The sequence below is a fragment of the Zalophus californianus genome, chromosome 2, assembly GCF_009762305.2.
Source record: "Zalophus californianus isolate mZalCal1 chromosome 2, mZalCal1.pri.v2, whole genome shotgun sequence".
Classification (NCBI taxonomy): Eukaryota; Metazoa; Chordata; class Mammalia; order Carnivora; family Otariidae; genus Zalophus; species Zalophus californianus.
In genome coordinates this window covers 98351302-98376244 of record NC_045596.1, presented here as the reverse complement: position 1 = coordinate 98376244, position 24943 = coordinate 98351302, and the positions used below count along the sequence as shown (strand labels likewise).

Here is a 24943-nt window from a genome sequence, read left to right as displayed (position 1 = left end):
GTGGTGTAAAAAGAAGTCCTCCATCGAGAGGCAAGCTATATCAAATGAGAGGTCTCTTTCAACTCTAAGGTTTCATGATCCCATTAATACTTTCCATATTTTTCTGTTGCTGCCATTCTGCAATCGATCTTATTTTGCATGTAGACTTATTCCCGTCAATTGGCGTAACCTGTTAATTCATGTCCTGTGCCTCAAGGGAAATTTCTCTTTATAAAATAAGTCTGTGTTCTCATTGTATATACATCTATTATAAAGGGAGGAAAAAAGATCTCTGGATAAAAATGAGACTTGTAAACAAAACGATTTTTAGTACATGTCTCATCTCAACTCCCAGAAATAATGATCTAAAGAGCTTCTAAATGTTAGTATTTCTTAACTCTTCCCATGATGGTGAAATGGCAAGACCTTCATTATGACCTCTCACGCAAAAAAGTTTTCCTTTGGCTTTGACACAGAAATTTCATGCAAACTATAAAGAGTGTAGAGCTTTTAATGTTATCAGTGGAGCATGCCAAGAAACTCTTTTGCATGCACGAAGAAAATAAAACACTAAAAGAAAGAACAAAGGATTAGGCATCCGAGAACATATTGATATTTCCACTCCAGCTGCTTGAAAGGTGACTACATCAATAGAAAAACAAATGGTGAAGGGGGAAAAACAAAGATTGAATTAATCTCAGACATACATCTGGAGTCTATAAGAGAGAAGCAGAGAAGTCTATGTGACCGATCCATATTAATGGATACCCAAGAAAGTTCATGCAGGTATATAACACACGCAATTCCCAATTATCCGTGATATTGGAACTAAGGATAGTGTAAGATGATTTGAATCTCAATAATTCAAAGATAAATTTGCTTCAAAATTCCACCCACATATTCATTAGCTTTTCTTTTTTTTCTTTTTTTTCTTTTTACATTTTTTTATTTATTCATTTGAGACAGAGAGATACAGAGCATGAGCAGGGGGAGGTACAGAGGGAGAGGAAGAAGCAGGCTCTTCGTTGAGCAAGGAGCCCGATGTGAGACTCGATCCCAGGACCCTGGGATCATGACCTGAGCCGAAGGCAGAGGCTTAACCATCTGAGCCACCCAGGCGCTTCTTCATTAGCTTTTCTTAAATCGAAATATTTTCTTATCTTTATCCATATGACAGTAAAAGTGGTACCCATCAATAAAGGAACTAAGGATCAGACGATGAATAGAAAAATCCAGAATAGATCTCTTGGATATGTATTGAGGGTTTTTTATGTGTAAGAAACCATGAGAAAAAAAAATGTAAAATATACTCCTTGCCTTTAAGGGACTTAGCATTGGGGATGGGAAACCACACACTTGTGAAAAGTCAAATAAATTAACAGTATATGATCAAGCACCGAATGCACAGGCATTGACAATATATAGCATTGACGGTTTTAGCAAATAGGATTCAGTAAAACAACCGGGCTGAACTAAACTTTAAAAGATTATTAGGGGAGGGGTACCTGGGTGGCTCAGTCATTAAGAGTCTGCCTTCGGCTCAGGTCATGATCCAAGGGTCCTGGGATGGAGCCCCACATCGGGCTCCCTGCTCCTCGGGAAGCCTGCTTCTCCCTCTCCCGCTCCCCCTGCTTGTGTTCCCTCTCTCACTGTGTCTCTCTCTGTCAAATAAATAAATAAAATCTTTAAAAATAAATAAATAAATAAAAGATTATTAGGGGAGAACAAGGCTGCATAAAATAAGAAAGAAAGATTTGTTCTGATGCTGTGTTCCTTTAATTTATCTTAAAAGAAACTACTGGGCTGGAGTCTCCCCACCCCCGCAAGCATCCACCCACACACTAAGCTTTAAACAATGTAGCTGTTTTATGAAATGTTTACAGGTAGGGGGTCAAAGTCCCCTAAAAGCCACTTAGTTCCTAAAAGCACTCTTCCCTTTTTTTGGAGATCAGTGCACCAGTGTTCCTCTCTATCTTATCAATTAGTTGAAACTGGCAATTCTTAAAAACACCATATTTATTTCCCATAAACACATGAACATATACCAAGTTAAACAAGTCATTTCTAAGCATTCGTGCTCATGAAGATTGATCTTGGATGCTGTGAAATTGAAAATCCCCAGTGCAGTGCTCCTCTTTTAGACACGAGTAGAGGCATGTTCTGCAAGGTCAAAAGCAAAATGAAGGGACAGAGGGCAAAACAGAGTCCCAGCACAGAAAAGGCGAAGTTGAGTGATCTAGTCTGCATTCTCCATTGACATCCTTTTTTCAGAGTGCCATCCTGTCCCCAGGAGGAACCTGTTCAAAGGAAGCATTTGAGGTTACCATGTCAGGGTCTGTCTCTGCACCTGGAGCAACTTTTAGCAGCATGTATTGCTGCAAAGACAGAATGGAAGATTAAAAGCAGCAACACAGAAGGGACTGGTGAACCTTCAATACTTTAGCTAGATTAATGACTTGGGGGTCATTGCAGAACACAGACTCTGAAAATGGAAAACAAAAAAAAAAACTGGCCGGGGGCGGGTGGAGATCATGTTCAGTTCCTCTGTTTTCAACACATGGGAGAGACCAAGAACACACTGGGAGTGATCTGTACACGGCGTTGTGCAATTGCTGTGTCATCTCATTTGTAATTATTTTAGTTTACAGATAGCTTTTGGTATGTGGATCCTAACTTCTGGGAAGGGTCAGAGATGTGAGCCCAGGCCGTCGGTACTCTGGGAATCACACAGATGTAAGTGGAATCCCAATGCCCCCCGGGACACTAATAATTGGAAGTTTGCTAGCCCCTCCTCCATGCTCAGGTAGAATTCACTCACATCCTTCTGCTGCCACCTCCCCACAGATGGGTATGGCCCTCCATCCATCCATGGCTACCTCTATCAACCACTCTTTCCAGAAGCCTCCATGACAAAGCTGCCTTTCTGCTAGAAGAACTGTGGTTCCTGTGTACGAAGCTGCAAAGCTGCAAAGCCCTCCAGGAGATAAAATGCCATGTCTTCAGCCCTGGCCATCCCCTCCTTCTGCCCCAGCCTCACCACGCATGAGAAGAAATGGCCAGAACACCCTGCCCCACAGCACTGTGTCACACATTGTCATCTGGACTCTGGCACAGCCAAGGCCCAGAGTTTCCCAGAAAAAAGTTCCTTTTGCTTCCACCTAATCTCTCTCTACTGGAATGTAAGGTTGTTCCAGGGGAAGGCTGGGGAACAGGCCTCTTGGTTTTCCACAGACTCTTCTCCCCTCCCACACACGCAAACAGGTCAACCCCTATAGGTCAAGCCCGCCACCAGCACGTTTTTAGCTTGGGCTGCCTCAGAACCACGCTGTTACTGCCACAAAATTAAGCTAAAGGGGGAAAATAATTAAACTAAACATGTAAATGGAATAGATGGTCCACACATATGTAAGTTCCCGTTCTTTTGATGTTTCCATGAAAGGAGATTTATCTTTCATACGGTGTTTCCTCAGAGTGAATTTACCATCACTGGTACTTTTTGTTAAGTTCTGGAGGATGTTTGAGAGTCCACATGAGCCGTTCACTCTTCTCTCAGTGTGAAGTCATTCCTGAGGACCCATGCTACAGGCCAGGCTTCTGGGCCTGGCCAGGGGCCCCCCGGCTGCGCCAGAGAATTGAACAGGGGACCAGAGATGGTCATTCCTCCATGCTTTATATTACACAGGCCCGATCTTCTACGAAATAAATTATCTTTTTCTAAGAACCACACATATTAGGAACCTTTAAACTCTATTAAGACAAAACTATATGAACTGTATTAAAAACTAAACAGAGGTTTTGTAATACTTTTGTAAATTAAAACAAACCAACAAAAAAGAATTCTAAGACCTGGGCGCCTGGGTGGCTCAGTTGGTTGAGCGACTGCCTTCGGCTCAGGTCATGATCCTGGAGTCCCGGGATCGAGTCCTGCATCGGGCTTCCCACTCAGCGGGGAGTCTGCTTCTCCCTCTGACCCTCTTCCCTCTCGTGCTCTCTACCTCTCACTCTCTCTCTCTCAAATAAATAAATAAAATCTTTAAAAAAAAAAAGAATTCTAAGATCTAAATTTCAATGATGGTGTTTCCTAGAAAGAAATCTTTCTCTCGAAACTGACCCTGTAACTTTAGGAAAACAATACTGCAATGACATTTATTACAATACTTCTATGTATGGCTTTATCATGTATACAACTTATTTTCATATCTCTCTCCAAAGAGAAATATCATCCTTTTGGAACTTGCCTTATGTTTACTTCTCCTAACCCCAAGGTGTATAATCACTTGCTCCTCCTAATCCCAGAGCAGCAGCTCTTTCTGCCCAGGGTCCTGTCCCCACCATTTTGCACCAGAAAAAAAGAGAGAGAGAGAGAGAGAGAGAGAGATCAGAGTTTAATTATTTCTTTAGGACAGGTTGGGGTGTTTGTTGTTGTTCTGGGTTTTTTGATGTTGTTGTTTTTGTTGTTGTTGTTTAGAAAGGGAGAGAGGGGAGAGGCAGGGCAGAGGGAGAAAGAGAATCTTAAACGGGCTCCACGCCCAGTGCCAAGCCCAACGTGGGGCTCAATCCCAGGACCCCGAGATCATGACCTGAGCCGAGATCAAGAGTTGGAAGCTTAACCGACTGAGCCACCCAGGCACCCCTAGAATAGTTTTTTTTAAAAATTTGATTTATCTGATTATCCTCTCTTGATAATTCCATGAAAAGCTGCAAACTCTGATTCCCTGGGCATTAACTGCTTTTTATTTATTTTTTTTAATGTATAATTACTTTGTTTCTATACATTCTTTTAAAATACATACTGGTTTGCTTTGTTTTGTGTATTTAGGTTAATCATGAGAAATATTATTTCTTTTTCATTCCCATACTTCATGGATGAATTTATTTTTGTCCTTCTGAAAGCATTTAGGATATTCTCCTTATTTTTCATGAGACTGTCAAGGCATGGGATCTTGGTGGGCCCACAAGTAGACCATTTCAATCTGAAACTCAAGCCCTTCAGCTCTAAGAAAGTGTCTTCCAGTATTTATTTGATAATTTCTTTCCATCCATTTTCTCTGTTCTCTTCTTTTGGGGCTTCTATTAGATACTGCATCTTCTGAATGGTTTCTATATGTTTTTGTCTTTTATCTATATTCTGGAAGATTATCTCAACTTTGCTTTCCACATTTTCTATTCCTTCATGTTATTTGTATTTAATTTACCAATTTAAATCATCCTTTTTGTTTTACGGTTATAAATCTTGTTGAATTTTGTTAGGCATCTTGTCTTTTTATTTATATTTTTTAAGTTTCTATTCCCAGGGCATCTGGGTGGCTCAGTTGGTTAAGCATCTGCCTTCGGCTCAGGTCATGATCCTGGGGTCCCTGGGATCAAGCCCCACCCACATCGGGCTCCTTGTTCAGCGGGGAGCCTGCTTCTCCCTCTCCCACTCCCCCTGCTTGTGCTCTCTCTCTGCCAGATGAATAAATACAATCTTTAAAAAAAAGTTTCAATTCCCTAAATTGTCTGTTTCCTCTAGGGTCCTGTTTTCTATTTGTATATTTTGGTCTTTCCCTTCCATCTTGCTGACGCTTTTCATATTCTTGGTGATCCTTGGGTGGCCTCCCATTTGTACAGTTTTTGACTAAGAGCTCTATGTGGTGTGGGTTCAAAGAGTCCAGTGTCAGCCTTCAGACCACAACCCATTTCTTCCTGTGCCAGAATGAGAAGGGCTTCATTCTGGGGTACTATTATCCACACAAAATGCCTTCATGTTCTGCACACATTTTTTTCAGTGTCTTTAGAGAAACTCCACCCTGGGCTTTGCCTGGAAGAATACCGTGTTACTGAGTGCCCTTCGGTGGGAATGGTGCTGTGGGGGAGGGTTGGCTACTGGTATAGTGGTACAGACTGCCAATGAATTCTCTTGTTTCCAACTTCTTCTCCCTCCTCCTCCTCCCCCGCTTCTTCTTCTGTCTTTTAAATAGCCTTATCGAGGTATCATTGATATAGGCATTAATACCTTTGTCCATTACTTTTAAGACACTAAACTTTTGCAAAATTTTTATCCTGAAACAAGTGGGAATTTTTTTTCCTCTCAAAAACTTTTCTTCCAAGACATTTTTTAAGTTACAAATCAGTACCAATATTTTTAAATGTTTAGAGATGAAAGTATATTACATAGATTATTTGAGTTTATATTTACTTATTTGATCAGCTAAAAACAATCATACTCGCCGGTGTAATAATGAGTAACATATGCATGACAAAACAATTTCTCTTTATATATAATAGTTGCCCTCAAATTTATTCAGATAGTCCTCATTTTCACCAAATATATATATATATATAGAGAGAGAGAGAATGCCCTCAGACTTATAATTCTACTTTTAGAGATTTATTCTACAGGAATAACCAGACGGGTGCACAAATATATTTTATATATACAAAAGTATTCATCTCGGCACTATTTTTAATGTTGAAACATTAGAAAGAACTTACATGTTCAAGAGGGGATGGGTTATATAAATTGTGGTGAGTCCATACAATGCAATAGTATGCAGCCATTAAAAATTACGACGTACATCAGTATTCACTGACACAGGATCACGTTCATGCTGTGTTACTTAATAAGGAAGTACATTTAGTACCATTCATTTGACATAGAACTGAATGCAAGTGTGATTGTAAGTTAGCACATGTGCTGGAAGAGGGGTCTAAAATATGGTTCACTGAAATGTTAATAATGTGTCATTCCTGGGCTGTATGATTTTTACTTTATTTTTATCCTTTCCTGTAATGTTTGAATCTTTTTTTGTAAGAACAATGTGTCATCTTTTATAATCCAAAAATAAAAGCCATTTTCAATTCTAGCTATTTTCTTTTTTTAAAAAAAACATAAACTGTGAGCAATCCATTTGTGGGATAGAGACATGATTTGATTAAAAATCTGCACTTTAAGCTGAGGAACTAAACTAATCAAGTCCAAGTATGCTAAAAACTCTCTCTTTTTTTTGGACACATTTTTCCCAAATGAGAGAGGTTTAAGGAATAGATGAGGAATATCAAATACATTCCCTCTTCTCCATCTAATTAGAATACCTCATAGAAGTGAACAGCTAGGTCAGAATGAGTGGTTTTACTTGATGAGATGGTTCATACCCACTGTCTCTTTGGGGTTTCTAGTATGGTAAGGAGAACAAAACTTAAAATTATAAATTATGTCAGATCCAGAGTCTGAGTAAAGAAGTTAGATTTCTAAAAACATCAATTGTGTTTAAATCCACAAATTCCTAATAATATTTTTAAAATATATTGGTTACATTAGCATATGCTAGGGAACTCTCTCATTATTTAGAAAAATATAAAGAAAAAGAATCAAGTATTTACCGAAAAAAAAAAAATCACAAGAAAATGCAGTGGTAATTCACTGCAATACAATTTTAAGCATAAAAAAGGAAAATCCTGTGAAAGAATACATTAAATTGATACCATTTTGAGAATTTTGGTTTCGTTTTTTTAAACAAATATGTCTTGTAAATTACAATTTGGAGAAAGGCAAATCAAATTCCCATAAAATGCTGTATAAAGAATTGCCCTTCCAGAAACTCACTCAGGGTCTGGGTGGCTCAGTCGGTTAAGTGTCAGACTCTTGACTGCAGCTCAGGTCATGATCTCAGGGTCCTGGGATCAAGCTCTACGTTGGACTCCTTGCTCAGTGGGGAGGCCGCTGGAGATTCACTCCCTCTCCCTCAGCCCCTCCCCCCGCAAATAAATAAATAAATCTTAAAAATAATAATAATAATTGCCTTTTCCAAGAAATACTACTTTACTTTTCAAGTTAACTGAGAAAATATGACCATTCATGGACATTTTCTTTCACCTTTCTTGATTTAAAACAGACTCTAGCTTCAAGGAACCTTAAAATCATCTATTCTAAATCCTTCATTTTATAAATAGAGAAATTGAGAGCCAGTTTTAGTGACATCACACTTAAAGTCCACAAAGTAAAGTTCGAACCATGCCCAGAATTCAGGCTTCCTGATTCCTAGTTCGGTTCAGTCTTTTCACTGCACCCTTTGGATTGGTGTCTTGTTACTACAAAATGGCAAATAAAAATATGAACACACACATATAAAACATATATAGTATTATTCTAATTACTCTTTAAATAAATTTCTCATTTAAAAAAGCATCAGATAAAGCTTCAGCGACATCAGGCTTTTTGGTGGTTGCCATTCTCATACTAAAGAATAACAGATGTACATCCAGTCATTCATTTATTTTTTCAACAACCTTTTTCAATATATATAAGCCTGCCTTAAGTATCTAGTTACACTTACTTGTAACACACATATATATCATCCCCCTTGAAGAGCACTATTTTAGAAGATGCCAATAGCTATGGTCTTGCTTTCAAAGAACAAGGTGCCAACAGAAGTGTGGAAAAATGCAAGTCTTTTAACTAGAAATACTAATGAGAAATGTCTATACTAAAACCATTATATTTGCTTGTTTAAGTGCAAAGGTATATCACGCACTGACAACACTCTTTGCCCCCTTGGCTCTGGGACACTGGGGCCTGAGTAAGAGTTCCAGTTTAGCAGTATTGTGAATACCTAAAGCAAGGATCTCCTTGTTTCACGCCCTGCCACAGACCCCAGTCCCTGCCATCCCTGTGCCCTTCATCTGTCCCCAGCCCTGTCCCAGCCCTCCGTTCTTTTCTTCAATCCCAAAGCATAACTGTCTTCAGGCTCCCACTTGCCTTTGATGCAGTTTGTGAATTTCAACTTATGTTTTCATCCTTAAAGGTTCTGATGAAGTTTATACACTTTCCCAAACAATAAGTATTTATTTTTGACTGAATGCAGTTTTATCACTTGGTAAATTACAAATAGGAGTCAGTATTAACCAATCAGTTAAAAAGTAATAGTCTTTATTGTATACCTACTGTGTGCCTGGGAGAAATATATAGAAGAACATTCTATTTCAGAAAAGATCATGGGCAAAGTTATAGAGGACTGGGGGAAGAATAAACATGTCATGTTAGGAGAAAATGAGAACAGCCTCACAGGAAGAAGCAAGCAGCTCAGACCAGAAACCGTGAAAGGAGGTGAAGGGCCTTAAAACAACAACAACAACAACAACAACAACAACAACAAACTTAAAAAGGAGTTTCTATGAGTAAAGTCCTGAACTTTTGAAAACACACTCCTGGAAAATGCTTATAAAGACCAAATAACTCTCCATTATAGTTCATCTCATGCCTGAATCAAAAAATCCAGTATGTTGTTACTTTTCCATGAAAATCAGTTAAGAGAGACTTATGCAGAACTTCCTGTTTATTCTACCTCCCTCTCTCTCTCTCTCTCACACACACACACACACACACATACACACACTGTCTCTCCTCTTTCTTCTGCAGATAAAGCAACATCAGATTTCATGTCTTAATTTGCTTAGAAAGCTCTCTGGGAAACGAGAGTCATAAGAAGAGCAAGATAAAGAAAGGATGAGGATGAAGAGCATGGGGGCAGTGAAGATAGAGAAGAAGGAATTTTCCTTCTCAAGTAAGAAGGAGAAGCAGAGGGTCAGACTAGTGAAGGTAATAAAGAACAGAATGGAATAAATATCATAATGGGATCTTTAATTGAATTTGTGTCTCCTCTCAGCCCTGAAGGAACCCTGGTAACTCACTCAGCATGAAGCTCCAGGGTCATCTGGGCAGAGAGGAAACATACAGTGATGTGCTTCCTTTCGTGATCGCCGCTCTGCCTCAGGATGAAATCCTTCTGATCAACATCTCCCCATCTGGCAGGCAGCCAGCCAGAAGACTGGAGACCCAAAAATGGATCACTGCATTTGGACTCCCTGCAGCAGCGTATAAACGTAATATAATATTTACACGACTCAGTGCTAAGCACCAACCAATGGAAAATTGTTATGTTTTTCACAAAAGAAATAAAATAGAGTGAGTCCTATGGTCGTTTCGGACTCCCAAGGCCTGAGCCTTTCACAAATTTTGTTTTTCATTTCAGCTCCATCTTGACTGATGAAAATAACTCACCACTGTTTGGAAAGTTAAAAACACCAAGAGCTTAATGTATTATCATTTACTTAGAAAAAGCAGCCTTATATAGTAAAAACTTCTTCTAATTTAGAAGACAAGAGTGCGGGGGTGTTGGTGGGGGAGGGAATGAAATGCTCATTAGCCTTCGCCAAAGGCCCTGGCACAGAGTTTTCCTAACTATTCAGAGATCAGTGTCCTATATTTACTTACCAAGGACAATTTATTTTCTTTTATATTTTCAAAGCCCTTGAAATGATTCCTTTTCTTTGTGATGATTTCCATATGCTGTTTCCAAGGAATAAGGCAACATTCTGAAACCATTAAATGCCATCTCACAGGGAGGGATCCCAAGGACTGCAGGGGCCCTTCCAATGACATTGAGACCCAGATCGCAAAAGGCATAGTGTGGAAGACAGCAGATGCTCCTTCAATTTCACAAAAGTTGGTTAAATAAAAGTAAAATAACCAGGAAGGTGATACTAGTAATTTTTTTAAACCATTGACTGTTTCCCATGTGTTGTGACTTATATTTATAATTTCTAATCCTGAAAATAATCCTTAGAGATAAGTCCTGACACTATCCTCATTTTACAAATGAGGAGACCGAGGCACAGAGACTAATACGACTGAAAGAGTCTGAGTCCACTGACTCTAAACAGAGCTCAGGATAATTATATGCAATTAATTCTTTATAGCTTCAGGTATTTTCCTTTAAAAAAATCTGGGGGTGCCTGGGTGGCTCCGTCACTTGGGGGGCCAACTCTTGATTTCAGCTCAGGTCATCATCTCATGGGTTGTGGGTTCGAACCCTGCCTCAGGCTCCACGCTCAGCATGGAGTCTGCTTGAAGATTCTCTCCCTCTGTCCCTTCCCCCACTCATACGTGTGTGTGTGTGTGTGTGTGTGTGTGTGTGTGTGTGTGTGTGTGTGCGCGCGCGCGCGCGCGCTCTCTATCTCAAATACATAAATAAAATCTTTTTTTAAAAATCTGTACTATTTTTAAGCAAGACAATCATTTAACTTTATTAGCCTTGTATAATGTATAAGGTTAGGATCCACTACCTTTAACTAATTAAACTGCATAACAAAGAAACCTTGGTTAGTCACTGATACTGTAAACATTTTGTGAAATGTTGCATTTTATCAAAATAAATAGGATCTATGTATCAAATTCTCCTTGACACTCCTTAAATTCTTCTTCTCTCACTGGAAGAATCAATTTCAGAGGAAGAGAAAAGACTAGTTTAATATAATTTCTAACCAAACTTCTCCATAAGAGGCAGTGGCAATTACTCACTTAAATAAAGTGTTCCAGACACTGGTCAGTAGGCTGCTGCATTATGAAAAGCTGAAATGGATGAGGAGGAAATACGAAGAGGACCGTTCAAAGTTGTTCTAGCGGGTTCTGTATGTTAACCATTTAAGGATGGGAAAATAACCACATGGTCAGGTTTCCCAGGAGAGAGAGTTTTTTATTTTTATCACTGTGAAGACAGGACTTCTGTAGCAATTTCTCATGGAAATATGTGTCAGCTACACTGGCATCTTTAGGGTTCCTTGAACTTGCCAAGGATGCTTCTGTCCCAGGGCCCTTTTATACTTGTAGTCACTGCGCCGAAAGGCTTCCCCCACATATCGGCCAAGCCAGCTGGAATGCCTGAGGACATTTATTTTCATCTAAGAAATGAGAAGGAAATAAGTTCCAACTAATGTTTAATCAACATTAACGTAAAGGCTAACATCGGTCCCCTGGGCCAGTCTGGTCCGAGCAATTATGAATTTCATACAGTATTTGAGGTGACCCCACTGAACTGAGGACCTCCCAACATGGCAGAAGGGAAAGACTCTTCCTCACATGTTCATTCTCTCTCAGCATATTGTAATATATCACGTTTTACAGTGCTTGATTAAGTTAATTTCCATGTTATTATCCAGTTTTAACTCCCACAAAATGACACAAGTTTTAAGATACTCCTGAAAGGAAGCTGTTAAATAAAGATAAGAATTAGGTATCAAGCACAAGAAAACAATGATATGGCAGCGTTAACCCTTCTCTATAATCCTACAGAAACTCTTCATCAGCCATATTGTGAGATTAAAAACCATTACTGCCTAATCATATGACAGTTAGTTAAAACGTCCCAAATTACCAAGAAGACTATTTGGAATATGGATTTATATTCACTGTTGTTAGAGAGGAGCTTTACTTTACTGTGGTGGATGATATTAGCCAGTGTTAGAGTGAAGTAATCAGTTAAGAAGATATTTAATAACGAAGTAGGCAGAACAAAAAAAAATTCAAGGCTTATTTTTCCAACAATGGTTAAAGTCAGGCAATACTCAGTTTAAAACTTTACACAATTTAAACCAAATGATAATGTTTAGAAAGTTCTTCATGGATGCAATAAAAATGGCTAAAAGAGTACAACTGGCAACAAACTAAGATGTATTTTTTATTAGCAAATATTGAAGATGCAACCCCCCTCCCAAGAAACTGGTAGAAATAGTATTAGAACAAACTACTGTTGGAGGAGGTCTATTGTAAAGTTAAATAAAAGAACATGTTTCTGGTATGTCCCAACATATGGTATTTTCAAGATTCAATTTTGATATTTTCATAGATGAAGAACTATTCCTTTGGAGAACCAATAAGGAAGATTGTGGAAATAAGTTGTCAAAAGTAAATGAATTATTTAACTTTTAAAAAGTCAGTGTTTTGGGGCACCTGGATGGCTCAGTCAATTAAGTGTCTGCCTTCGGCTCAGGTCATGAGCTCGGGATCCTGGAATCAAGCCCCATGCCGGACTCCCTGTTCAGAGGGGTGCCTGCTGCCCCTCCCTCTGCTTGTGCACTCTCTCTCTCTCTCTTGATCTATCTCAAATAAATAAATAAAATCTTTTTTTAAAAAAGTCAATGTTTTATGGGAAAAAATGTACACAAAACCAATGAGGAAGTAGCTACTTGAACAGGTATTAATAAAGAAAAGATTCTAAGGTAAGGTTACGGAGGTGCCTCCCATAAAATTCATTCAGTGCATAATTTGAAGGCAAATTCATGTTTGGATAAACTGAAGACAGAGTGCAAAAGTGCTACAGATGTCATCAATGTGATTAACTTTATAAAAGCTCACACTTAAAATAGACTAGAATCTTTAAAACATGTTGCAGTGATATAGGGAGTGACCAGGAAAGTTTTTGTATCATAGAAATCTGTATCATTGAGGTTCAGTAGTATCTCCTGCCAATCTTTATAAGAGTTGTAGAACCTAAGGATGTTTCATAGTTTTATTTAACAGATAAATTAATGTTCCAAGTTTGTTGACCTTTCTGGAATAACTGACTCTTAGTCATCGGTACCTGGCCTATATTTTAGAATAATAAATACAATATGTCCCCTAACAATTAACTGCTTTGAAAGCAACTTTTCAAAAAAAGAAATAGATGAAACAGAGGTTTTGAAGAGTTGCTGAAAATGTTTTTATGATTATGCGATTTTTCTAGTTGAAAATTATTTAAGTGTATTATTCTTTAAAATGTCTTATCTGCACACTTGACTAGAAAAAAAGAATTTCTGGGATGCCTGGGTGGCTCAGTCAGTTAAGTATCTGCCTTCAGCTCGGGTCATCATCTTGGGGTCCTGGGATAGAGTCCTGCATCAGGTTCCTTTCTCAGCAAGAAGCCTGCTTCTCCCTTTGCCTGCCAACCACCCGCCCCCCCCCCCCCGCTTACGCTCTCTCTCTGACACATAAATAAATAAAAGCTTAAAAAAAAGAAAAAAGAATTTCTAACAGGTTTTCAATCTTTCAAGCAAAAAGTGTCAGTGAGATTTTAACCTTAAAATATTAAAATGTAGCCTATTCTCATTAGTTGTGAGAACAAAGTGTGGTTATCAGGGAAGATGGAAATCTACCCATCAGATTACAACAAAAACATTTGCATTATCAGTTGAGAATGAAAAAGAATTTCCAGTTAGTGTTTCATTTCTTCAATATGGAGCTACCTATGTTAAGAGGTTATCTTTTTCAGCCATGATAGTCTTTAGATCAAGTATTGCAATAAATTAAAATTTCACTAGACCTTTTAATTATACCACATGGAGTCACACTCAGATTTTCAAAATCATAGTCTGTCAGTCACATTGTTCTCACCAAAAAAAAAAAAAAAAACCTTCTGGTCAGTAAGAGTGAGAAGACTTTTAGTGCTGTCAAAATAAAATAAAAATTAGTTTACAAAATATTGTTGTTTTTATCTTTATTTTACTATTTAAAATTTTCTTTTCGATATGTTGTACACTGTATATAAAATATTAGCACAGTATTACATATATGTATATATATCTCATTTATACATCCCATATATATACATACATCATTTATACGTATATGAGGTATAAATGGGCTACCCTCATAATTGTTTTACTTAAGGAGATACAATCAAAACATTTTGAATACCACTGGTCTACTGGAAGAAACAAACATGTGAACAAAAATTACAGCCACAGGCAGCAGAGTGTATGAAGGCATGAGGTGAAAAATGTGTGTGATAAAGGAAACACCACCGAGCAAATGCTTACTTACCTCTTACCAGAAAATTTAGTCAAATCTCCCAGAGAACTGACTCTGAACAAAGTTGTCCAGAGTGAGTCAAATTTCTCCAAATGTATTAGGGTAGGTGCCAGAGAGAGGGGTGCACACAGCAGGGATGAATCTTGGTGGCAAGAAATGCATAGTGTTTTGAGAGAACTATCATACTTTCAAATGGCTAAGTGCACATTTAGGGGAGTCCAGGTGATGGGGCTGGACAGTATGGCAGGGACCAGATGGTGGAGGGTTATGGGTGCCTCCATAACGTGCAGTCATGAGCCAGTGAACAAGGCATGGTGCAGGGAGCAGCTCAGACCATGGGCTTTGGCATCAAACTGGCCTCGGTCCTAGACCTGCCATTTGCCAGCTGTGTGATCTTAAATTATTTAGTTAACTTCTCTAACTCTCAGCCTCCTAATCTGCGAGGAAAAAAAGGAGGTAAAGCTATTGTGTATGATATAATTCATAAAGTACTTAATTGTCTGTGCATAATAAGATTTTGCTACGGTTCTTTTGATGACTATGATGGGTAGACTTTGAAGTATTTTAAGCAGTGATGTAACAGGTGATTTAGAAAAATCGCCCTGGCAGTTCTCTGTAGCACAAATCTGAGGAACCTGAAACCGAAAGCAGGGAGACAGTTAAAAAGGCTTATAGTTATCTAAAAGACAAAGAGTAAGGGCCTGGGCCGAAGTCCTAAGGGAAGGCATCCAGGGCAGGAAACAGAATAAGGACCATAGAGGAGGTAGAAAGTCAGTACCCCGGTACCACCTAAATTCATTGCCTTTATACCCCTTTGTGAAAATGACTAAAGTAAACTACACCAGACCCACAAGAGTTGTGTGTGTAGAATACAAACTCTGGAGCCAAACTCACTAAGTGTGAACCCTAAGTCGGACCCTAATTACCTACATGACCTGGGGAAGTCACTTAGCCTCTTTGTGCTTCTGTACTAGGGATCTCAAACAATGATAACCTCACAGAATTTTCTCAACATATTTAAAAAGTGGTTTAAAGAAGTGCCTGACATCCAGGAAACATTATGTATGAGTTTCTTAAGTAAAGTTATCTACAGAAAATATTGTTAAAGACAGTAAGATGTTTGGGGAAAATGACATTCACTGGCTGTTATTATAAATTTCTTAGGGAAAAAATAATCTGTATCCTAAAATGTTGAAATTCAAACCAGGTAAATTTTGATAAAGGGAATGAAGAAAGAGCAGTAAAGAAAGGAGCATTGCCCAGGCAGAATTAGACAGATCATAAACCTGTCATTCTTTTCAGGAGAATTCATCCAGCCCATCGTTTTATCTATCCGATACCCACACTGCTTCCAAATAAAAGTGGAAAAGCTAGCCATGAATGAGCAGGATTATAAAAATCCAAGACCAAGGTTAGGAAAACTATTTGTTACATAATCGCGTAACAGGAGCTTTCCCACAGTGCTTCAAATAGCAAATCCACCGTATTTTTCAGTATATTTATCTGAAACACACCGGATTTAAAGGCCAGTTAAAGAAAACTACATCCAGATCATCACAACACCTAACTATACCTACTATTGTCAATGATCTACCACATACCAATGGATTTCACAAAGACATTGAAGACAGTTTGTTGAGAACCTGGCCAACTCTACTGTTTTATAATAAAAAAAGAATGGTAAATAATTTTAAAAAATAAAATGCCTAAGGTAATTCAATACTATAAATATGTTCTCATTGAGGTGGTCAAACAATGAAAAATATCCACCAAGCTGCAAATAATATTTTGCTTCTCATATAAGGCTTTTAACTTCATAAAGTTGTTTATTCTTAAGGATTGAGTTTTTTGTTAAGATTTATTTATTTATTTGAGAGAGAGTGTGTATGTGCATGCACATGTGCAAATGGGGGGAGGGGAAGAGGGAGAGAATCTTCAAGCAGATTCCTGCTGTGCGGGGAGCCGGACACAGGGCTCTATCCCACCACCCAGGAGATCATGACCCCAGCAGAAACCAAGAGTCAGATGCCCCACCAACTGAGCCACCCAGGAACCCCACTCTTAAGGATTGGTTAATGAAGCTGATGCAGGAATTCTCCATTTCCTTTTACAAAAGTCTCATGGCATTCATCATGAATCTCTTAGAATAGATACAATAAAAATCTTGGAATCCATGTATTTTTTTAGGTTTACTTATAAGTAAACTGGTTCACTTTCCAGTCTTGTCTCTCATTGCACATGACCTTGGAGATGCATTTCCCATAGTCCTTTTCCTCGATCCCATTAGAAGAAGAAATTGCTATAAATGTTTTTAAGGGTTAAATCTTAGATGGTGACATACTATTTCATATAAACTCTAAATCAACGTTATGGCAGTTTTCAGCATTACTAAATGATAAACTGTTCTCTTTATCCAAACTGATGCAGAGAGTGGCATGATGTCCCTGCCATCGGGGAAAGAATTATATTTGACTTTGGAGTCCTTTATATAAAATTTTTGCAAATAATTAATTTTTTTCAGAATCAGTTTTTTCATCTATAAACTGAGAATAATAAAACTCTACTTAACTGGTATCAAAAGATATAACATGTTAACATACTTGGACAATTGTAAGATACACAATGTGAAGTATTTTTAGCTAAATATATAAATTAACCTATATTCCTGGACACTTATTAACTGAAAGAGGGAGGTTAAATTCTTTTGGAAACCATTACCATGAGAAATATACAAATACTATTCAGTTAGGTATAATATGTATGTCACCATGATATTACATACTGACTTTTGGAATTTGCAATATGACTTTCTTTAAAAACAACAATCACCCTAGATTAAGACCCAATAAAAGTTCAGAATACTTACTTTTAAGTTAAGAGTTCTGGACCCTGACAGTAATATTCCAGAAACACTTTTTTAGACTAACTGAAAGTATGTGCCTACCTATAGCAAAAAGCATACCAGGTTATTAAAGTGCTGATTCACATTCAACAAAAGAAAAAGGAAAGAGAAAAGAAGTAGCTTACATTTCTTATTTAGCCCAAAGCCAGATTTTCATTCATTCATTCAACCTAGATAGAATAGCTTCAACATGATCATCTATGGAAGTCATATGAGTTGGTGGTAAGTTTTCAAGCTAACATACATCAAATACATGTGATTAATAATATGAACCTGTGTGATGGAACTGACATTTTTGAGGAGTGTCAACTCATTCAGTTATAAACATGAAACTTTCATTTCTTCCAGCAACTGCTTTCAAGTACAAGAAAGTCAAATCCCTCCCTTAACAATACTTTGGTCAGATCCCAGGCATTTCTGTTGGCTTTTGGTTATTAAAATGGTCTAGTCCAATTACGGCTTCAATCTAATGTCTGTCCCTGGGCGCTCTCCCTAAGCACCGTGGAGGGCTTGTGGCTCCGGGGCTTGGCACCCCCGAGGAGGGCGTTGTCTGCTCTTTTCCTACCTCCTTCTAGCTCCTCCCAGGTTGAAGGCAGGAAGACTGGAGAAGGAGGCAGGATGGTAGATATATTTAGTCATAACTGAATGAAGTGGTATTTCTCTCTTTCTGGTTGTTGCACTTCTCTGGTTAACGTTGAACAGCCATCTCTGTTCTCTCTGTGGCCAGTGTCCAGATGCTAGGGCAACTTGTGTGGTTTCTTCAAGGAGCCTTGGAGAGCTTTACTACAGCACAGTTCCCTAACATGGGAAATAGGGCTCCTGCCCAGCTCCCGTCCAAGCCCCCAGTAGTTCCTCAGGATGCCAGTTTGCGCCTGCTGGTCGCTAGCTAAGAGCTTGCCTATCTGGGTAGGGTACCGGCAAGGTGGTTCAAATCCTACCACTTTCTGTGCCAGTCACTCACCCCTGGGAAATGCAAGGATCCTTGCCTTGCCAGCTAGGTAAGTTCCTACTCTTCTCTCTCACGCTCTCTCTGTCTCATCTTGGTCTTTTTCTCTCCCTCCTCTTGCATCTTTCTCCAGTTTTACTCCCCCACCCACCACTCCCTACCTCTTTTTTTTTTTAATTTAAATTCAATTAATTAAGATATAACGTATTATTTGTTTCAAGCGTACAGGTCTGTGATTCATCAGTCTTACACAATACACAGTGCTCACCACAACACATACCCTCCCCAAAGTCCATCACCCAGCCACCCCATCCCTCCCACCCCCCACCACTCCAGCAACCCTCAGTTTGTTTCCTGAGATTGAGTCTCATACGGTTTGTCTCCCTCTCTGGTTTTATCTTGTTTCATTTTTTCCTCTCTTCCCCTGTGATCCTCTGCCTTGGTTCTCAAATTCTGCATATCAGTGAGATCATACGATACTTGTCTTTGTCTGACCTCTTATCCCACCTTATTCACATAGGCACTAGGCAGGCCAGCAGTTCTATTGACAAAAGAAGACATCCTGCTAGGGAATATATTACCAGGTGCCCCTCTTGCAGACACTTCCAATCTTTACAATGATCATTTTTAAGCTTCCCAGCACCTCCTTGCCTCTCAGTAACCCAGAGGTCTTGGCTTCAGAAAGGGAAAACCCTCCCATTACTAATGATGACTTCATCACAATGCTAAGGACTCAGACAATTCTTGCGTCTCTCTGGTCCTCCTCTTATATCAACTGGGAAAGAGTCAGTGGGGATGTGCTAGAAGAACATATCACGCCACCCTTCAGGAAGCCCTGTGGTGACATTTCTGGCCTCAACCTTCTACAGCAGTGGTTCTGAATCTTGACCACACATTTGAATTGCTTTCGGGGTGTTTATAAATCTTGATACCTGGGGATCTCTTGGCCAATTAAATCACATTTGGATGAAGAGCATGCTATTTTTATATGCTTCCTTTTGGGGACCATCTTAGCCTCCCTTTATTCTCTCAGGCACCTGTTTCTACCAATTCAGAAGGAGAATTCAGATTTGCAATCAAATGCCACCATTTTTTTACAGCTTAACATTTGGCAAGTAACTTAGACTTTCTGTGCCTGAATTTCTTCATCTCTAAAATGAGCATATTTTTCAAACTACTTCTTAGGTTATGGGGGTCATTTGAAGAAAAAACACCTTCAAAGAAAATACTGCAAAGAATATTTTTCTGAAAAGAGCTTGATAAATGCAAGCTACATATGTGCCATGTCCCAACAATGGTAAAGTTCATGCAGAGTCATTATCTTAGCTACTGTCTTTCAACAAACAGTGATCTGTCTTAAAACACACAATTCCAAAACAAAGATTTAAAATAACATATGCTTAACAGATTTACCTAGTGCGTACTGACTTCTATAAGCATACCTGTTTTTAGAATTTCTAGAAAGTGCTCAAAAACTCAATAAAAAATGAAGTGATCCATCATATCTCCTAATAAAGATGTTACTAGCTTTCCATATGTAGTAAGGAGCATTTATCCTCAAATACACATATTCGAACACATTAAAATATTTCTTTTTTTCCCTTTAGAAATAACTATGTTTCTGGAATTATTTTATTTGAAACATTTTAGAGACCTCACTGATGGTAATAATGGATAAGACTATGTTATTTGATTGTGCTTGACTAACACATCTTTATTTAAAGTTTTAAAGAGAGGACATACAGAATCATTAAATCCACTTGATAAAATACATGATTGTAATTTGTCGTGTCAATTTTAATAAAAGTTACTTGAAACTTTGAATTGAAATTCAGAGGCACCTGGGTGGCTCAGTAGGTTAAGTGACCAACTCTTGATTTCAGCTCAGCTCATGATCTCAGAGTTGTGAGATCGAGCCCTGAATCAGGCTCCACACTGGGCACAGAGCCTGCTTAAGATTCTCTCTTTCTTCCTCTGCCCCTTCCCCCACCCCTCTTCCTCTCTCCCTCTTTAAAGAAAGAAAGAAAGAAAGAAAGAAAGAAAGAAAGAAAGAAAGAAAGAAAGAAAGAAAGAAAGAAAGAAAAAGAAAGAAAGAAAGAAAGAAAGAAAGAAAGAAAGAAAGAAAGAAAGAAAGAAAGAAAGAAAGAAAGAAAGAAAGAAAGAAAGAAAAAGAAAGAAAGAAAAAGAAAGAAAGAAAGAAAGGAAGAAAAGAAAAGAAAGAAAGAATTTCAATAACAGAATGATAAATACCATAGCGGTCTACATGTTTTGAAGAAAGCTTAAACTTCTAAACATTCAAACATATAAAGGATACAGTGTGAACATTTCTTTGCTCATTATTTTCAAAATGTGAGTTATTACTGAATTGTTCATAAGATTTGTTTGTGAAACAAAAATTTCTCCCCACTTCTTTATATGAAGATTTTCCAAAGTGATCTGTCCAGAGGCATAGCCATGTAAGCACATGTTCAAAAAAGGAGTTTTATAAAGTAAAAGTGCTAACATAGTTTTTCTAAGAATATTTGCACACATACAGTTGTAAATATGCTTCAATAAATTTGTTTCTATGAATGATCTCCTGGAAATATACTTTACAGAATATTGTCTTATGACTCTGTATTAGAAATGTCTGCTTTCTATCACATGTATTTAGAACATAAATTAAAAGATATATAAGCATTCAAAAACCAAGCAACGGTTACCCATTATTTGGATCTTTTAAAAATTCAATTTATTCTTGAAAACAAAACCGAATTTTATGGCCTTGAGCTTCAATGTCAATGAAAAGTTTGATTATTAATATTTCTGTTAGTGGTCTTTAAAAGTTGGAGTTTGCCTACAGTTCAATCAGCCAGCCAAATACTAAAAATGTTTGAGCATCTCTCAAAAGTGACTAACTGTGTCATTGGAAGGATATTTACTGGGAATTATAAAGTTACTCAATTTCTAATCATTGTTAATAATATTAGACTAGGGTTTTTTCCCCTATTTCAGCTTGTTCAATTTTCATTCTATACAGAATCACGAAAAACCTGAACACTAGATATTTTATAATAAGCCAAAAATTTGTTGTTACCTACAGAACTGCTTTGTAGCATTCCCCTTTTAAGGGGGGCATTATGCTAGCACTGTCTGAAATTTCCTTTTCTTTGTTAATATATATTTTCTTTAATTCCCAAGTTCATCCTCTGCATGTTCTTCAAAACTGTGAGCACTGTGTTTGCTAGCAACCATCCCCCCAGCCTTTCTGCCCTGACCCTCTCCATCCTCCTTCTTGGAGGTAACGTGGCCCTCATAAGCATCACCTTGGAAGAGGAGGAAGTCTATGCTATGCAACGTTCACTTCACCTTGAGCTGAGGGACCATTACTAGAATTGAGTTGACTCGATGTTTTAAATGTAAAACAGTGATCCCAGTGAGGCCATGGACTTCATAACATAGAAAGTGACAAGCACTTTGCTCCAAGGGTTTTCTTGAACAAATAATGCTAGTATAAGAAATTAAATGTAAGTTTGAATTAAGGGGAAAAAAATAGACCAACAAAAGTTGGCATTGCCATAGTAACTTAGAAATTTTATCTTCTTTAGAAGGCTCTCCAGTCACTTTTTACATATGGGGAAAACTAGACTGTAAACTGTAGTGTGTATCTCTCTCTCTCTCTCTCTCTCTCTCTCTCTCACACACACACACACACAAATTAAGGCAAACATCCAGATGCCTTCATAATGATCTTTTAGAACTAACCATCAATTATACTATCACAAACTAGAAAATTAAAGCAAACATCCAAATACTTTAATATTTTTTTTTAAAAAACCGCAAATATATTTCCAGGGTATTTTAGGAAAGTTGATTTGGGTGGAAGAGCAGGATTGAAATTTTTGACACTCACACACATAATAGCCTCTCTGAATCCTGTTGATAAAGATGTCATCAGCAAAGAAATGCTCACAAAGCACCCTTCACTAGCTATTAGCTTTAGTTCTTAAAAAAAAAAAATCACCACATAATAGTTCCAACTTTGCAATAAGCACATTGAGGACTCAGGAGAAACCCAATACCCACCCTATTCTTAAGGTCTGGCCACAAAAGAACTATTAGGGAATAAGAGCATCCAGCCACCTTTGTCTCCACATTTTAACTGGTAGGCAAGTGATTCTAAAGCTGTATACTATTAGGACAGTAAAATACTCTAGCAATATAGAATCTCACTGATTGTAGAGTACAATTTCCTTTTTACTTCTCTCCTTTCCTACCTCACTCAAAATGTTTATCCCTTTCTCCCTCTACACACACACACACACACACACACACACACACACACACACACACACACACACCACCCCACAAGGGATGACTCAGGAAGCGTGAGAGATTTGTCACAGGCCCGGCTACAAGTTAGATCAGAGCTGGAATTAGAACCCAAATCTCAGAAACTGGAGCCAGCCAGCTGCTATTCTAGACCCAGAGCAAATCTAGTTCAGTCTTATGAATTCTGCTTACTCCGAATTAGACATCACTGTTTTGTCTGACGTTTCCTGCCATGGACTCCTAAAGCAACACAATGAAACCACCTTTCCGGATTCTTCAATCGCTGCTAGTTTGAAGCAGAGGACAGTTACTTAAACTCTCTGGGCTCTTTCCTTATCTAAAATCCACAGGTTGAACCAGAGGTCTCTGAGAAAATTTCCCATTCTAAACATTTTGCTTTTCACCTTCTGTTTTATGTTTCAGTCTTGATGTTTGAAATTTTCACTAGGTGGCAGGATTCCACCATCGCATTATGAAAGGATTTTCCAATGGAAGCCTGGGAGCAGAAAATTTCAAAAGAAACTCCTTTCCTCACAGTGAACATTAAAACAAGAAAAAAAAAAAAGCCAAGAGAAAGGATAACTACAAAGGCCAGTAGTCCACATATTTCATAAGGATCTAGAACCATCTTTAATATATAAAGCGGAAATTAATCAAACATGTTCTTCCATACAATACTCCAATTTAGTATCCAATTCAGGTAAAAGTCTGCTTAAATTTCATGCATTTTAAAATTTATTTTAACTGAATCCCAAGTTAGACAATATCAGAGCCCCTCCAGCAAACTGGTAGCAAGAAACAAGCAATATGATGGAAACAAAAGCATCTAAAATATTTAAAATCGTTACTAGATGCATTTCAAAGTTTCCTATAAGTTACATACAATGTATTTCTAGTGTCTTTGAATTTTATTTTGAGCACTTAGCTAGATGAGTACACATGATGGGATGGAGTAGATTTCTGCATTTATTTGTCAAATCCTTAAAAGAATATTCTTTCAAACAGGTTTTCTGACATTTTCATCATATATTTAAAAGTATTGCCTCAAATTGGCCTTTTCATAAATGCTGCACTGTAAATGTCACTACCAAGGCTTTATACAAGTCCCCAAAAGCCACACCAATTGGTTATGCTGAGCTGAGCATTTCTCTTCTGCCAAAACCAAGTAAAGTAACATGAAACAATAACTGCATATTCTAACATTGCCTAGAAGAAACGTCCCAAGTGTCTTGCTGGTTGTCAGAGAAGCTGATTAACTAGGCTTTTATTCAGCTGATAAATACGGCACTTTTTTTTCTTTCTATCAATTACTGGTTAATTACATATACGCTATACATTACTCCAGTTTTTTTTTGCAACATGAACAAACCCGCATCCTAGAAAAATTTAACATCGGCGCCAAAATCAAAGTAATACATAAACTCCTGAATCACAGCTTGGAAAAAAACCATCAACAGGTTGCTCTCATTCCTTCCCAGCCCAGAGCGGTGATAGCGGCACCTCTTTGGTGGTCCTACCTTAGCAACTTGTAAGGGCTGCTTCTGCTCCTTGCCACCTTGCAATCTGAACCCCCAGGGCGCCCCTCCGGTCATGGAAATGCAGATAAAATCCCCCGTGCCCATTTTCTCCTTTTAGTTGGGTAGCATGAAGAGCTTGAAAAGACAGAGGAGGCTTCGGTGCCGTTGAGATGTGTACTTAGCTCCAGGCGCCCGCCCAGGAGGCAGGATTGGGGAGCGCAGAGCCTCAGCTGCTGCAGCGGCCGCGGGCCGCATTCACAAGGAGGCAGAGGCGCTCCCTGGCATCAAGGACACAGCCCACTTTTGCGTCACGCTCCTTTGCTCAGCCCACTTCAGGCAAAGGAAAGAGACTCGTTCGGAGGAGAAGGTCCTCATTTGGGGCTAGACGGGGGCGGGAAAGCAAAAGTTCTCTAGCACTAACTGATTTAAACGCCAGCACTTGAATGATTGAGGGGGCGCCTGGGTGGCTCAGTCGTTAAGCGTCTGCCTTCTGCTCAGGTCATGATTCCGGGGTCCTGGGATCGAGTCCTGTATCGGGCTCCCTGCTCCGCGGAGAGCCTGTTTCTCCCTCTCCTGCTCCCCCTGCTTGTGTCCCCCCTCTCTGTGTCTCTCTCTGTCAGATAAATAAATGAAATCTTTTAAAAAAAAAGAATGATTGAAAAACTTTCATTTAATAATCCTAT

General features: G+C 38.5%; 1 protein-coding gene across 4 annotated transcripts in view; it reads right to left on the bottom strand.

Annotated features, from left to right (window-relative positions):
• Positions 1 to 24492, bottom strand: part of SYNPO2 (synaptopodin 2) — a 166379-nt gene extending 141887 nt beyond the window's left edge. For 2 of the 4 annotated variants that reach the window (XM_027597660.2, XM_027597661.2), the window contains exon 1: positions 24261 to 24492. In XM_027597660.2, the coding sequence (XP_027453461.1) occupies positions 24261 to 24365 (105 nt within the window). In that variant the 5' untranslated portion in view covers positions 24366 to 24492. Of the gene's footprint in view, positions 1 to 9648; positions 9695 to 24260 lie in introns of those variants that run through there. The other 2 variants (XM_027597664.2, XM_027597663.2) reach the window with 2 other exon arrangements.
• Between the last annotated feature and the right edge of the window lie 451 nt (positions 24493 to 24943).